A 15,435-nucleotide genomic window follows, 5' to 3' on the forward strand; every position below is an offset into this window, starting at 1 on the left:
TTATGGAAGCAGACTGCCATATGCTTCTCCCGCTGGTGGCTGGTGGGTTTGAAATCTCAACCTTTTGGTTAGCTGCTGAGTGCTTTAACCACTGCGCCAAATGGTAAACATCATAGAAGCCTAGATTTTTCTTTGCTTTAAAGGCATCTGATAAACTCCATTATTATTATATCTTGGCAGTCATGTATGAGTAATTCCCTCAATACTTACGTGGTTTTTCAGTAACAGGGAAAAGTATTTATGATTAAATATGTTTACACACAAATATTAAGGGATTTTTTTTTCTAAGTTGGGGTTTAGGAGCCCTAGTGGTACAACAGTTAAGCCCTCAGCTGCTAACCAAAAGGTTGGCAGTTCGAACCTACCTAGCAGCTTTGCGGGAGAAAGACCTGACAATCTGCTCCTGTAAGTACTACAGCCTAGAAAACCCAATAGGATAGTTTTACTCTGTCACATGGGGTTGCTATGAGCCAAAAATCAATTCAACAGCACCTAACAACAACACAGTTAGGTTTACTACACATACACTATTTCCTTCCTGCTAACTTGTGAATATTTTCCTCTTCCAGATTTCTGGACTCCCTATACTAGCTCTAATATAGCACTAGTGATCTAATTTCCCAGAGCCTTTTTTGTCTGTCCCACAACGTATTTTCTTCCTCTCATACTACATAAGAAGTACAGGAGAACAAACAAGAAAGAAGACATAAAGATTTCCATCAATTAGTAACTTCGAAGTTTTGGAACATCAGAACAAGAGTTTGCAAACTTCAGAGGGGGATATATCGTTGAAAAGCAGATTCCTTTCACCTAAAGCACACAAAAAAAGAAAGAAATGCAGATTCCCAGCCACTCCAAAACCAAAATGGTGGACAATCACACAATAGTGGGAATCAGGAACTAGCCAAGCTGACACATAATTTTGGGGGGACACAATTCAACCCATAACACCAAGTATGATGTCCTTCTCCAGGGACTTGTCCATCCCGATAACATGCCAAAAGTATGTAAGACAAGTCTTGCCATTCTCTCTCTTCAAAGGAGCATTCTGGCTGTACTTCTTTCAAGATAGACTTGTTTGTTCTTCTGGCAATCCATGGTATATTCAATATTCTTCACCAATACCATAATTCAAAGGCATCAATTCTTCTTCAGTCTTCCTTATTCATTGTCCATACATATGAGGTAACTGAAAATTCCATGGCTTGGGTCAGGTGCACCTTAGTCCCCAAAGTGACATCTTTGGTTTTTAACACTGTCTTCTTGTTAGGTGCCACCGAGGCAATTCCAACTCATAGCGACCCTATGTACAATAGAACGAAACACTGCCCAGTGCTGCGCCATCCTCACAATCATTGCTATACTTAAGCCCACTGTTGCAGCCACTGTGTCAGTCCATCTTGTTGAGGGCCTTCCTCTTCTTCACTGACTCTCTACTTCACCAAGCATGATGTCCTTCTCCAAGGATTGATCCCTCTTGACAACATGTCCAAAGTCTGTGAGACGTAATCTCGCCATCCTTGCTTCTAAGGAGCATTCATGCATTCCACCTTTCAATTACTAATAGTTGTTTGCAGCTGTTTCTTCTAATTTTGAGTCATGCCACATCAGCAAACGAAGGTCACGAAAGCTCAACTCCATCCATGTCATTAAGGTCGACCCTACTTTGAGGAGGCAGCCCTTCCCCAGTCATATTTTGAGTGCCTTCCAACCTGAGGGGCTCATCTTCTGGCACTGTATCAGACAATGTTCCACTGCTATTCATAAGGTCTTCATTGGCTAATTCTTTTCAGAAGTAGACTACGAATCCTTCTTCCTAGTCTGTCTTAGTCTGGAAGCTCAGCTGAAACTTGTCAGCCGTGGGTGACTCTGCTGGTGACATAGCTTCCAGCATCACAGCAACACACAAGCCCCCACAATATGACAAACTGACAGATGCGTGGCGGTTTAACACTTTAAAGAGGTCTTTTGTAGCAAATTTGCCCAATGCAATACATCGTCTGATTTCTTGACTTCTGCTTCCCTGGGCATTGATTGTGGATCTAAGTAAAATGAAATCCTTGACAACCTTAATCTTTTCTCCATATATCATGATGTTGCTTTTTGGTCCAGTTGTAAGGACTTTTGTTTCTTAATACTGAGGTTTAATCCATACTGAAGGCTGTGGTCTTTGATCTTCATCAGTAAGTGCTTCAAGTTCTCTTTGCTTTCAGCAAGCACGGTTGTGTCATCTGCATATCACAGATAATGAGTCTTGTTAATGAGTCTTCCATCAATCCTGATGCCATGTTCTTCTTCATATAGTCCCACTTCTCAGATTATTTACTCAGCATATGGATTGAATAAGTATGGTGAAAGGATACAACACTGATGCACAACTTTCCTGATTTTAAACCACACTATATCCCCTTGCTCTGTTCAAACAACTGCCTCTTGGTGTATGTACAGGTCCTGCACATTTAAGTGTACACCTGGTGGTCTGCTTTTTAAAAAAAATTGGCTAGCGAAAACCTTATTAATAGCAGTGGAACACTGTCTGATATAGTGCCAGAAGATGAGCCCCTCAGGCTAGAAGTCACTCAAAATACTACTAGGGAAGAGCTGCCTCCTCAAAGCAGAGTCCACTTTAATGATGGGGACGGAGTAAAGCTTTCAGGATCTTCATTTGCTTATGTGGCAGAATTCAAAATGAGAATGAACAGATACAAACATCCGTTAATAATCAGAACGTGGAATGTACGAAGTATGAATCTAAGAAAATTGGAAATCGCCAAAAATGAAATGGAACACATAAACACCGATATCCTAGGCATTAGTGAGCTGAGATGGACTTGCACTGGCCATTTTGAATTGGATAATCATGTTGTCTACTATGCCAGAAACAACGAATTGAAGAGGAATGGTGTCGCATTCATCATCAAAAAGAACATTTCAAGACCTATTCTGAAGTACAACATTGTCAGTGATAGGATAATAGCCATATGCCTACAAGGAAGACTAGTTAATACAACTATTATTCAAATTTACACACCAATCACTAGTGTCAAAAACAAAGGAATTGAAAATTTTTACCAATTTCTGCAGTCTTAAATTGATCAAACATGCATCAAGATGCACTGATAATTACTAGTGATTGGAATGCAAAAATTGGAAACAAGGAAGAAGGATCAGTAGTTGGAAAATATGGCCTTGGTGACAGAAACAACACTGGAAATCACATGAAAAAATTTTGCAAGACCAATGATCTATTGATTGGAAATATCTTTTTTCAACAATATAAATGACAACTATACATGTGGACTTTGTCAGATGGAATATATAGATATAAATCTACTATACCTGTGAAAAGAGACAATGGAGAAGCTCAGGATCATCAGTCAGAACAAGGCCAGGGGCAGACTGCAAAATACACCATCAATTGCTCATCTGCAAGTTCAGGTTGAAGCTGAAGAAAATTAAACCAAGTCCATGAGAGCCAAAGCACAACCTTGAGTATATCTCGCCTGAATTTAGAGACCATCTCAAGAATAGATTTGACTCATTGAACACTAATGACCGGTGACCAGACGAGCTGTGGGATGACATCAAGGACATCATGCATGAAGAAAGCAAAAGACAGGAAAGAAAGAAAAGGCCAAAATGAATGTCAGAAGAGACTCTGAAACTTGCTCTTAAACATAGAGTAGCTAAAGCAAATGGAAGACATGATGAACTATAAGAACTGAACAGATTTCAAAGGGCGGCTTGAGAAGACAAAGTATTATAATGAAATGTGCAAAGACCTGGAGTTAGAAAGCAAAAAGGGAAGAACATGCTCAGCACTTCTCAAGCTGAAAGAACTAACGAAAAAATTCAAGCCTCAGGTTAGAATTTTGAAGGATTCTATGGGCAAAATATTAAATGACTCAAGATGCATCAAAAGAAGATGGAATGAATACACAAAATCACTGTACCAGAAAGAACTAGTCGATGTTCAACCATTGCAGGAGATAGCATATGATCAAGAACCAATGGTACTGAAGGAAGAAATCCAAGTTGCACTGAAGGCATTGGCGAAAAACAAGGCTCCAGGAACTGATAGAATACCAACTGAGATGTTTCAACAACCGGACGCAATGCTGAAGTAAGTGCTCACTTCTCCATGCCACGAAATTTGGAAGATGGCCTTACCTGGCCAACTGACTGGAAGAGATCCATATTTGTGCCCATTCCAAAGAAAAGTGATCCAGCAGAATGTGGAAATTATAGAACAATATCATCAATATCACACACAAGCAAAATTTTGCTGAAGATAATTCAAAAATGGTTGTAGTAGTACATCGACAGGGAACTGCCAGAAATTGAAGCTGAATTCAGAAGAGGACGTGGAATAAGGCATATCACTGCTGATGTCAGATGATCTTGGCAGAAGGCAGAGAATACCAGAAAGATGTTTATCTGTGTGTTATTGACTATGCAAAGGCATTTGATTTTGTGGATCATAACAAATTATGGATAACATTGTGAAGAACAGGAATTCATTAGGGGAGGAAGAGAATACTAGAATTATTATTTTCTTTCTAAAAAATTAGATTTATTAATATTAAATAAAATATTGACACTTGCCATTAAAAAAAAAAAAAGAACCAGAGAAGAGAAAACAGTAACAAAAATTCTGGAAGCCAGAGGCAGATAATTAAGTGGTATATCTTTTAGCACCAGAAAAAGTTGAAACTTAAGCTAGCAGAAGTAAATTTGATTTGTCTTGCAAAACCCAGAAAGGCTTAGGAATTTGAGCCATTATGTACCTCTAAAAATAAGGCTGAAAAGAAGCTGAACATTTCTACAAAAAGCAGTTAAACCTCTGTAACTCCTCCCCCCACACCAAGCATCTGGGCAACACCACCTCTTCTGTGAGATAAGAAGACAGATTTGTTCTCTGGAAAGGCTAAACCAGAGAAACTCTAGAACCAGAGGAACCAGGCAGAGCTGAGGATGAGGGTAGCTTATAGAAAAGTGAGCCCCCAAGCCCATCTCTCCACTTTGGCTACTAGAATGCTCAGATTGGCAGATTCCATCTGGTGAAACTGACAAGCCCCAGAGAAAAGAACTACAGACACTATTTGTCTTAGTCATCTAGTGCTGCTAAAACAGAAATACCACAAGCAGATGGCTTTAACAAAAAGCAATTTATTCTCTTACAGTCTAGTAGGCTAGAAGTTCAAAGTCAGGGTTCCAGCTCCAAGGGAAGCCTTTCTCTTTCTGTCGGCTCTGGAGGAAGGTCCTTGTCATCAATCTTCCCTTGGTCTAGGAGCTTCTCAGGCACAGGGACCCCAGGTCCAAAGGATGCACTGTGCTCTCAGTGTTGCTTTCTTGGTAGTATGAAGTCCCCCTGTCTCTCTGCTCACTACTTTCTCTTATATCTCAAAAGTGACTGGCTTAAGACACAATCTAATCTTGTAGATCTCACCAACATAACTGCTGCTAATCCATCTCATTAACATCATAGTGATAGGATTTACAACACATAGAAAAATCACACCAGATGACAAAATGGTGGATAATCACAAAATACTGGGAATCATGGCCTAGCCAAGTTGACAGATATTTTTGGGGGACACAATTCAATCCATGACACTGTTGATTAGGGGTTCCCTTAAAGAAAAAGTCTAGTCAAACCACTCTCCAATGAAACCCATCATTCAGCAAGACACATCTGTGCTCACTTACTTTTCAATCAGTTTTATAGTTGTTCACTTTTAAATATTAATAATGGATTAACACATATTTAAGGAAAGACTCTAACATAAAAGACAAAGAAAAACAACTACCTAGAGGAAAAGAGAGTGCAGGGAGAAGACGTGAAAAATTCATTGGGTTGGAAGATAAAGATAAGGAAATCTCCCAGTTAAGATAATTAGGAGTTTAGTTCAGGAGATCAAACATCTAAATAGTAGCAGTTCCATAAAATCCAAACAGAGAAAGTTGAGGATAATCGTATTAGCAAAGAAATAATTCATGAAAACTTCCCAGAAGAGGATGAGACTTTTCAGACTGAAAAGACATTCTGAGTATGAAGCACACCTTGGAAAAACTTTTGAACACTGGGAACAAAGAGATAATTCTAAAAATTTTCGGAGAGGAAAAATGAAAAGCAGGTCATCTACAATGGATAAGGAATCAGTATGGTATCAGACTTCTCAACAACAATGGAGACAAAAAGGCATTTGGAGCAATATCTTTATAATTACAGAAGGAAAAAAATGATTTCCCAAGATCTCAAAAAATATACTTCCCATGTTCTCTTTCTTAGGAAACCATTGGAATATGTGTATAATAGAGTAAGTGAAGAAAGAGGGAGACTAGGGAACTAGCAAAGAAGGATCCAGCACTGGAGAGAGGGAAAGATATTTCCCAGGTTGATGGTGATGGGCAATCCCAGGATAGACAGCACAGGGAGCAAGCAATCAGTTCAAACTGGAGCAAGATGACTGTGGTCTTTTTAATCATTTCATTCATTTCTTATCCTGTTTCATTGTTTTCTTCCCCACTGTAATTTCATGCCCATGCGTGATAGTACATAGAAAACCATGCAAAAACAAATGAATGAATAAATATATAATTGTGAACTACTGAGAAAACAAAATGTTTTTCAACAAGGAGATGCTATCCTGGATTTTACAATAATCCTCACAGTTTAATGCCACTTCTCTGACAATAATTCCCAAAGATATTTGGGTAAGAATAAAACTTGTCCACCACAGTGCTAACCTTAAAAAGCTATATATCTGTAGCAGGCCTTCTTCAATTCCCATTAACTTTGTATCTTGCGCCCACAAATTTTTCTTAACACGTTTTTCAACTCATGGATATATATGTTTAGCTTATATCACAGAGTAGCAAGTGCTGTGTGATTACTAAAAACATTCAAAGTAAACCTAAAACCATCTAATTTAAGTTTCAAAGGGATGTGCCACAGTTGTAGCATTCCAGAGTTTAGTGAAAAAATGCATCACTTTGCCCTCATTTCAAATTTCTTCATTACTTAACTTCATAAAATAAATACATGGATTTCCTTTTGATTTCCCACTTATGATTATAATACAGTTCTTTCCCCTTGGCTCCATTCTGAGCTCAGGGAGGACTTTTATATTGTAGCTATCTTATTTTACTACCTATTGTCAATAATTCTCTGCTTATCCCACTGTGATAACCTTCATCATATCAGAGTCCTTAACATTCTACCTCAGTTTTACATTATTTAGTAATAACCTAAAAATAGCTATTAACCTCATTGCCATCGAATCAATTCTGACTCACAGCAACCCTACAGGACAGAGGAGAACTGTCCCACAGGGTTTCCAAGGAGCAGCTGGTGGATTCGAACTGTTAACCTTTTGGATAGCAGCCAAGCTCTTAACCACTGCACCACCAGGGCTCCAAAAATAGCTATTAGTCCCTAACATTCCTAATTTTTATCATAAAAGAGAAAATAATTTGCATTTCTCCTGTGACTATGCCACCTTTATAATCCACTTACTTGGTATTAAGTCTAGAAACTGGGCCTTATCTTGGGATTATCAACAAAGCTTTCAAATTTTAAACTTTATTTCCAAAATAATTAGCTACCTTATTTTTCCCTTCCAAAAAGTTCTTACTGACAACCAAAAATCAGCATTCGGGCACCTCTTCTCCTTTACCTCATTCTTAAAAGTGATACTGTGATACTTAGACGAATATTTACAAATACATTTATTACTGAATCAAATCTTATCATGAGTTTTACAAACTAAAAATTCTTTAAGTCTACAAATTGTAAGAAAAACAAAAAAAAAAAGCTAAGACTTCTTTGATAAGCCAGTTTTAAATAAATTGCTTTCTAGAGTCAAAAAGCAAAATAGCAGTCACATTTTTATTTACACTCAACCTTTCATCTAAGAACATGTAATCTGTAAGAGTGACTGTTACCTCAATTTTATCACAGAGGCATAGAATTACAGAGGTTGAACTGAAGTGAACTCAAGAGCTTATCTAATCTAGCTTCTATCTCTAAGAATGACTGCATTTTAACAATCCAAGAGATATGTCCATCTTCTCTATTTCTCAAAATCTCCAGGGAAGATGTTACAACTTGCCTTAGCAATTTGCTCTGGTATGTAATATCCCTTGTTTTACTCATAATCCAAATCTGCAGATAAGAAGGAAATAAAACCTGGGTTTCCCAGATTCTCAGTAAATGCTCTTACCTATTTGTGGTTATTAAAAAAAATCATTCAAATAAATATATACATAAGTAGATATTTTTACAACAGAAATTTCAAATATCTTGTCAACTATTCACTTGTTTCAAGTAATATTCAATTTGACAAAGTCTAGTATAACAAAAATAATTTACATCTATCTTGATTTCATGATAAATGTTTCTCAATAATAAGAAATATATTTTCTAACTAGTAGAAATGTATTTATCAGTCCTAAAGGTAAGAATTGTAAACATTTATTGAGAACTTTCAGGTGCTGTGCATTGTACTTTATGAATAATATCACATTTAATACACATAACAACTCTAGGAGGTAGGCATTATTGTTACCCCTATTTTTCAGGTGAAGATACTGAAACTCAGAGAAGCTACGCTGTCCAAGGTCTCACAGCTAGTGAATGGTGAAGCCAGGATTCCAACCTAGAGAGTTTGGTTATGTTTTGCTCTCTCACTAATACATCTTTAATAAATTTTAGTTATTATTTATTATTATGAAACTTCTTTAAGATTGGTTCAAAATCTTTCTCTGTAAAAAGTTTTTGTTTTGTTTTTTTCAAATTCCCATTAGTTCCTCCTTTTTTTTTAATAGGTAGGAAGTGCAAGCACCATCTTAAAAACGCATTCATATGACAAGAAATACTTTTACATTTCTTTTTAAAAGCTTACTTGATTATCACATGATTTTTCTTAGGTCAATGCAGATTCATTTTTTTAAATTTATATGGATACTTTTAAACTGAATTTTAATTGTTTTTGACTTTGCTTATTCTTTCAAGGAGCAGGGATGCTTTTAGGTCTTAATACTACTCTACATGGAAGCAGGCAGATTTGAGATTTGTAGCTAGGTTAGGTCGGCTTCAGTCTAAATATCTTATAAAATACTGTAACAAACTAGAATGTTCAGCTCTACATAAACATAACTTTTAACTAGGTAAATTGCCAGCTATGTTAGCCAAATAATTTCCAGAAATATCTCAGCAGTGCTATTGTCATTTATGTTCTTAGTGCAATAAGCACACTTCTGAACAGCTGAGTTTTGAGTTCTATATAATGCCTTCTCAACATTTCACAGGATATTAATTGACAGCGGTATTTAGAAAGGAAAGAAAACCATACGTCTAAATCGACTGCATTTTAAAAAGCCATAAAAACTTTGAAATTTAATTCATACTTCAATAATGAACACAAAATTACCTTTTTCATTGTTTCCTTTCCCACTGTAATCTCATGCCCATCCTGCCCCATGCCATTCTGAAAAAACAGAATTCGGATTGAGGTCTTCTCAGTAAGTTTCTTCATTCTAATAGAAAGAACAGTCTTGGTTTTCCGTCTTTTGACTTCAGTAGGAAGCATCAGCCCATTCATTGTCCAAGTTACTTTCTTCATTAACAACAGATGGTCTAGAAGATAATTTTTTTCAAAAAACCAAGTCAATATTTGGCTTCAAAATTAAAAATGGACACATTCTGCTTCCCCTCCTCCCTCACCTATATCATATACGCTGGCCAGTCTCCATTTAGATGCTGGTTTTCTGAAATGCCACCACCAGCTTCCCACTAACCGTGACATAAGCTGTAGCAAGCTGTCTGCACTGATAGCCTGCATAAATCATCATTTCTGAAGGGAACAGATGTTCGGGGTATGAAAGAGTAATACCACAATTTAGTCCTAATTAAAATTCACCTTAGCATGCCTCTATCAATGATCAGATGCACCCAGCTTCTCACCCATCGAAACGGTCCAATGTCCTTTGCTTACTATAAAACAACATGATTTCTGAACTTTTGTGTTCTTTAGGGTTGGGGGAATACTGTTTTCTTTTTAATATGATTTCTTATCCATGTCACCTTAAAGAGAAGCCCTGGTGGCACAGTGGTTAAGCGCTCAGCTGCTAACCCAAAGGTCAGTGGTTCAACCCCACCAGCTGCTCCACAGGAGAAAGATGTGGCAGTCTGCTTCCATAAAGATCTACAGCCTTGGAAACCCTATGGGGCAGTTGTATTCTGTCCTATAGGGTCACAATGAGTCAGAATAGACTCAACAGCAATGGGTTTATTTTTTTTGTTTTTTGTTTTTGGTCACGTTAAAGATGACAACCTCCAAATAGTAACTTTATACTATAATTCTTCTCCTGTGACTAGAATGAAGGTGTCTTCTAGGACATCCTTCATGAGAGATTCAAGCTATTTCACTAAAAATAAAAAATGGTTTTTCATTAACAGTTTACTTTGACCCATACATTTTCAAAGACATGTGCAGGAATTTGTTTCAGAACTCCCACTAATATTAATGGGAGTGCAACTAAATTACTATGTATGACTTTGAAAATGTAAGGGTAAGAACAAGAGCGTGGTATATTGCATATTAAGCTGCTGTCAGCAATACACTCTTTTCAAGAGTTTTCATTTCATAAATAAATTATTTGCACCTGAGCTATTTATTTTATTTGTGCATTCAATTTTGTCTTAGATTATATATTCTTTTCACATAAATTATAAAAATACAATAATCCCTCCCTCATCTGCTCTGTATTTGTCCTAACGAGCAAAGCATAATTTTATTTACATATAACTGAAAATAGCTGCATTTATTTGCCCAAATTTCCAAATAACCGTTCTCTCTTAGCACTTATCTTGAAAGAAGCATTGCCTCTTTGACCTATAAATAGTACTTTACATAAAAGCTGCTCACACTGATATGAAATATAAGTAAATAACCTTCAAGTCTCAGAACAGCTACATTAAATGTTCAAAAACTCACTCTCTCCCTTTCTCATTCTTTCTCTCACACAAACACATATACAAGTGGGCAGAACTATGAACAAAACTTACAGAATAAATTAAAAACTAAAAGATTTTAAGAATATAGATGTGATTTTAAGAATATAGAAAAAAATGTTTTGTTTAAACAGAAATAAATTTCTATATTTTGTCATTCTGTAAACTGAAGTTGATAAAAATTAGAATCAGAAAAGTGAGCTGGCAGTTAATGAATTCTTGCAGTTTGATGGGAGTTTAACCACAATCTGGATGCCCCCTAAATGCTTTTGAATAGTAGAAAGGGTATGAACTCTGCTTTCAACATATCTAGGTTTGAATTCCAACTTTGCTACTTAGTGACCCTGGATGAGTTATACTTCCCTAAATCTCAGATTGTTGTTGTTAGTTGCCATGGCGTCGATTCTGACTCATGGTGACCCCATGTGTGCAGAGTAGAACTGCTCCATAGAGGGTTTTCAAGGCAGCTAGTGGGCCTAACTTTACATCTTATAAGGATTAAATAATATCTTGTATGTAAAAGTACCTAACACAGTGAATGAAGTCACTCATAATGTTAGCTCCTTGAAATCCAACCGATTATCAAGCTCAGAGCCCTCGTGGCACAGTGGTTAAGACCTCAGCTACTAACTAAAAAATTGGTAGTTCGAATCTACCAGTCGCTCCTTGGAAACTCTATGGGGCAGTTCTACTCTGTCCTATAGGGTTGCTATGAGTCAGAACCGAGTCGGCAGCAATGGGTTTGGTTTTGGTATTATCAAGATCTAGAGTATATTAATCTGAAGGGAAAAGTAGTCAGGCAGAGTGAAACTAAGCACAAAGGTTTTGAGGTGAGATGAGCTTGACATGTTTGAGAAAAAAAAATTAAGTAAGTTTGGATAGAAGAGGTAGAGAAGGGCCAGATTGTGTAGGCCAGGATAAAGGGATTGGGTTTTATTCTGAATGTGATGAAAAGCTATTGGAAGGTTCTCAGCAGCGTGCTATATGAAGAATAGACTACAGCAGACTGTAGTAGACATTGTTGGTACACCATTAAGACTCCCTTTACCAGGTTAGTGCACCCAGACTCCAGTGAGTCCTGACTGCTAACATCTCAAGTTGTACCCTTCTCCTGAGAATTTCCCTGGGCTGGAGGGAGCCATGCATCTCATCAGGAAATGCCTATTAGGTTATGATCTCCTTCTTCCTACCAGAGACACAGCCCAGAGCCAATGTCTGATTGATTGGGGAACAAAAAGGCCAGTCCTTGTGCCCCAAGGAGGGATAACACTGCGGTGTCATTCACACTGCAATAGACTTCAACTGAACTCAGAGCTTTGCTGAGCTTCTTCCTCTGCTCTGTGCTGCTTCCCTTACTCCCTTATAGGTTTCACCTGAGATCATTCTCTCACTAAGTCCCGTGCACAGAAATCCTCATGTCAGGATTTGATCTAGGGAACCTGACCTGAGACAGAGTGAAAAAGGGAAGCTTAACTCTCAGCTATTTTTTCTTCACAGTATCTCCTAAAACGATCGTCCTTTTAATTCCCAACCAGACCCCACTTGTCCGTTTTCTCATGTTGTTGCTGTGTGCCATAGAGTTGATTCCAACTCATAATGACCATATAGGACAGAGTAGAACTGCCCCATAGGGTTTCCTAGGCTGTAATCTTTATAGGAGCAGATTGCCAGGTCTTTTCTTTCGTGGAGCTGCTGGTGGAGTCAAACCACCAAACTTTCAGTTAGCAGCCAAGTGCTTAACCATTGCACCACCACAGCCCCTAGATTTCTCTCCTAGCCTCCTATTATCTGCAAGAACTTCCTAATGGCATTTGATTCCTTTCCATCACATCTGACATTCTATACTCCAAGTGAGGCTGGATTTTCCTAAAACATCAGTGCAGTGTGATTAATTACTTTTGGCTTTTCTAGCCATGGTCTTGTGACTCCAACAGAGGTGATTGGGTCGGGCGGTGCAAATAAGATAATTTTGGCCCACCAAGGGGACTGTTCCATTTTGTCTTAAAAAAAAAAAAAAACAATTCCAGAGCAGAGAGGAGGAGTTCACCACCCAGGAAGGAGAGACCAGCAGGAGAGACCCAGCAGCAGGAGACAGTGGGTTGGGCTTTTCAGCCTATGAAGAGACAAAGTTGAGTGCCTTTGGGCAGAGACTGAGGGTGAGGGCGAGGCATGCCTGCAACCACAGCTGGAGAGAGGCTATCCTGATGCAAGAAGTATATCCTGAGTGTCCTTGAGCCTGAATTGTAACTGTTACTTCCCTAATAAACCCCATAATTATGAGTATGGTCTGTGAGTTCTGTGTGGCCATTGCAATGAATTATCGAACCCAGTAGAGAGTGCTGTGGGAGGGAGAGTTGGTGTCAGAATTGGTAGAGATGGTGGAGAGAAGAGGCATGTCTGACCTCCACCTCATAGGAATTGGCCTTGGGCTGTTGATCTTGGTTCTCCTTCCTCCTTGTTGGAGTGGAGGAGGTCAGACACCTCCCCCACACCATTTTTACAATCAATTTTATTGCCCAAAGAAAGCTCTCGGAGCTAGCCCTTGCAGTTTTCTACAAGCCAGCCAGTCAGTCAGTCTGTCTGTCACTTAAGTGGTCAACAAATACTAATGGAGTCTCTCCTACATGCTAGACTCTGCTAAAAACATAAAAAGCCATAGTCCCTTCCCTTAAACTTAAATTAACAAGGGAGCATACTGACAGTCTAATCCCTCACCATCACCCCCACACCCCCTCACACAAAATTCCTGGTCTTATCTTACCCTAGTTTGTTCATTATCCCTTGGGCATACCATGTTCATTCTTAACTCCATCCCTCACCTATTCAAACTTGAGTCCTTCTTCAAGATCCAGTTAAAAATCTTCTCTGTTGCTCCAGCCCTCAATGATCTGTCATCTCTCTAAACCCTTAGTGCATTTGCAGGCTGTAGCACTCACCTATACATTCATTCATTCAATAATGTTTGAGAACCTACAACATACCAGGCACTATGCTAGGTGGTAAGGAAATTATTACAAAAATGTTTTATAAATATATATCCTATTTCTGATTCTATACTTAAACCCTTAGAAGGTGAGAACAAGTTTTGTATTTCTTATTACTTTGCTTCAGGGTATGGACCATTTCACAACACATAGTGTAGTTACTTCCACAATCAACCCCCATGGAAGCAGCTGTCAAGAAATCAAAAGATGCATTGCAATGGGAAAATCTGCTGCAAAAGACCTCTTTAAAGTGTTGAAAAGCAAAGATGTCACCTTGAAGACTAAGGTGTGCCAGACCAAGCCATGGTGTTTTCAATCACCTCATATGCACGTGAAAGCCGGACAATGAATAAGGAAGACTGAAGAAGAATTGATGCCTTTGAATTGTGGTGTTGATGAAGAATATTGAATATACCATGGACTGTCAAAAGAAAGAACAAATCTGTCTTGGAAGAAGTACAACCAGAATGCTCCTTAAAAGCAAGGATGGAGAGACTGCTTTTCACATATTTGGACATGTTATCAGGAGGGATCAGTCCCTGGAGAAGGACATTATGCTTGGTAAAGTAGAGGGTCAGCAAAAAAAAAGAAGACCCTCAATGAGGTGGACTGAGATAGTGGCTGCAACAATGGGCTCAAGCATAACATTGATTGTGAGGACGACGCAGGACTGAGCAGTGTTTCATTCTGTAGTACATGGGGTCACCATGAGTCAGAACCGACTTGACAGCACATAACAACAACAACAGTGTAGTTACTAAATGTTAAGTCTTCTTATGCGTTTAAGTAATTCAATTAATAGATATTTAATTTAATACCACTTCTTATGAATTTAAGAGCTATGGCTGCTAACCAAAAGGTTAGCGGTTCGAATGCACCAGGTGCTCCTTGGAAACCCTGTGGGGCAGTTCTGTCCTTTAGGATTGCTATGAGTTGGAATCGACTCGATGGCAACGGGTTTGGTTTGGTTTTGGTTTTATTATGAATTTGGTTTGGGTTTGGTTTTATTATTTGGTTTTATTATGATGGAGCCCTGGTGGCGCAGTGGGTAAGAGGTAGGCTGCTAACCAAAAGGACAGCCATTTGAATCCACCAGCCGCTCCTTGGAAACCGTATCAGGCAGTTCTACTCAGTCCTATAGGGTTGCCATAGGGTAGCATGAGACAGCAATCAAATGGTGGTGGGACTGTAGGATATGCGGAGCAGGGTGACAGGCAAAGTATTAAAACAAGAACCTTAATGCCATCTAACATCTAAATCCACTTGGAACTTCTAGGAAAACATATTCGCCATCACCAAGAAAAACTTTATACATTTCTGCCCTCCAGTAACTTTCTCATCTCAAAATCCTGGCACCCTCCCAGGGCTGAAGCTATCTGGTATCTTTGTAAAAATGAGAAAAGAGCAACATGCCCCCAGTGGTGAAATAAGAAA

At 38.4% G+C, this 15,435-nt stretch overlaps 1 protein-coding gene across 2 annotated transcripts in view; it reads right to left on the reverse strand.

Moving 5' to 3' along the window:
- Nucleotides 1–15,435, reverse strand: part of DCDC1 (doublecortin domain containing 1) — a 518,812-nt gene that overhangs the window by 435,972 nt on the left and 67,405 nt on the right. For both annotated transcript variants that reach the window (XM_023737954.1, XM_004369746.2), the window contains one exon: nt 9,435–9,640. In XM_023737954.1, the coding sequence (XP_023593722.1) occupies nt 9,435–9,640 (206 nt within the window). The remainder of the gene's footprint in view (nt 1–9,434; nt 9,641–15,435) is intronic.

The sequence above is a fragment of the Trichechus manatus genome, unplaced genomic scaffold (genome assembly GCF_000243295.1).
Source record: "Trichechus manatus latirostris isolate Lorelei unplaced genomic scaffold, TriManLat1.0 scaffold00006, whole genome shotgun sequence".
NCBI lineage: Eukaryota > Metazoa > Chordata > Mammalia > Sirenia > Trichechidae > Trichechus > Trichechus manatus.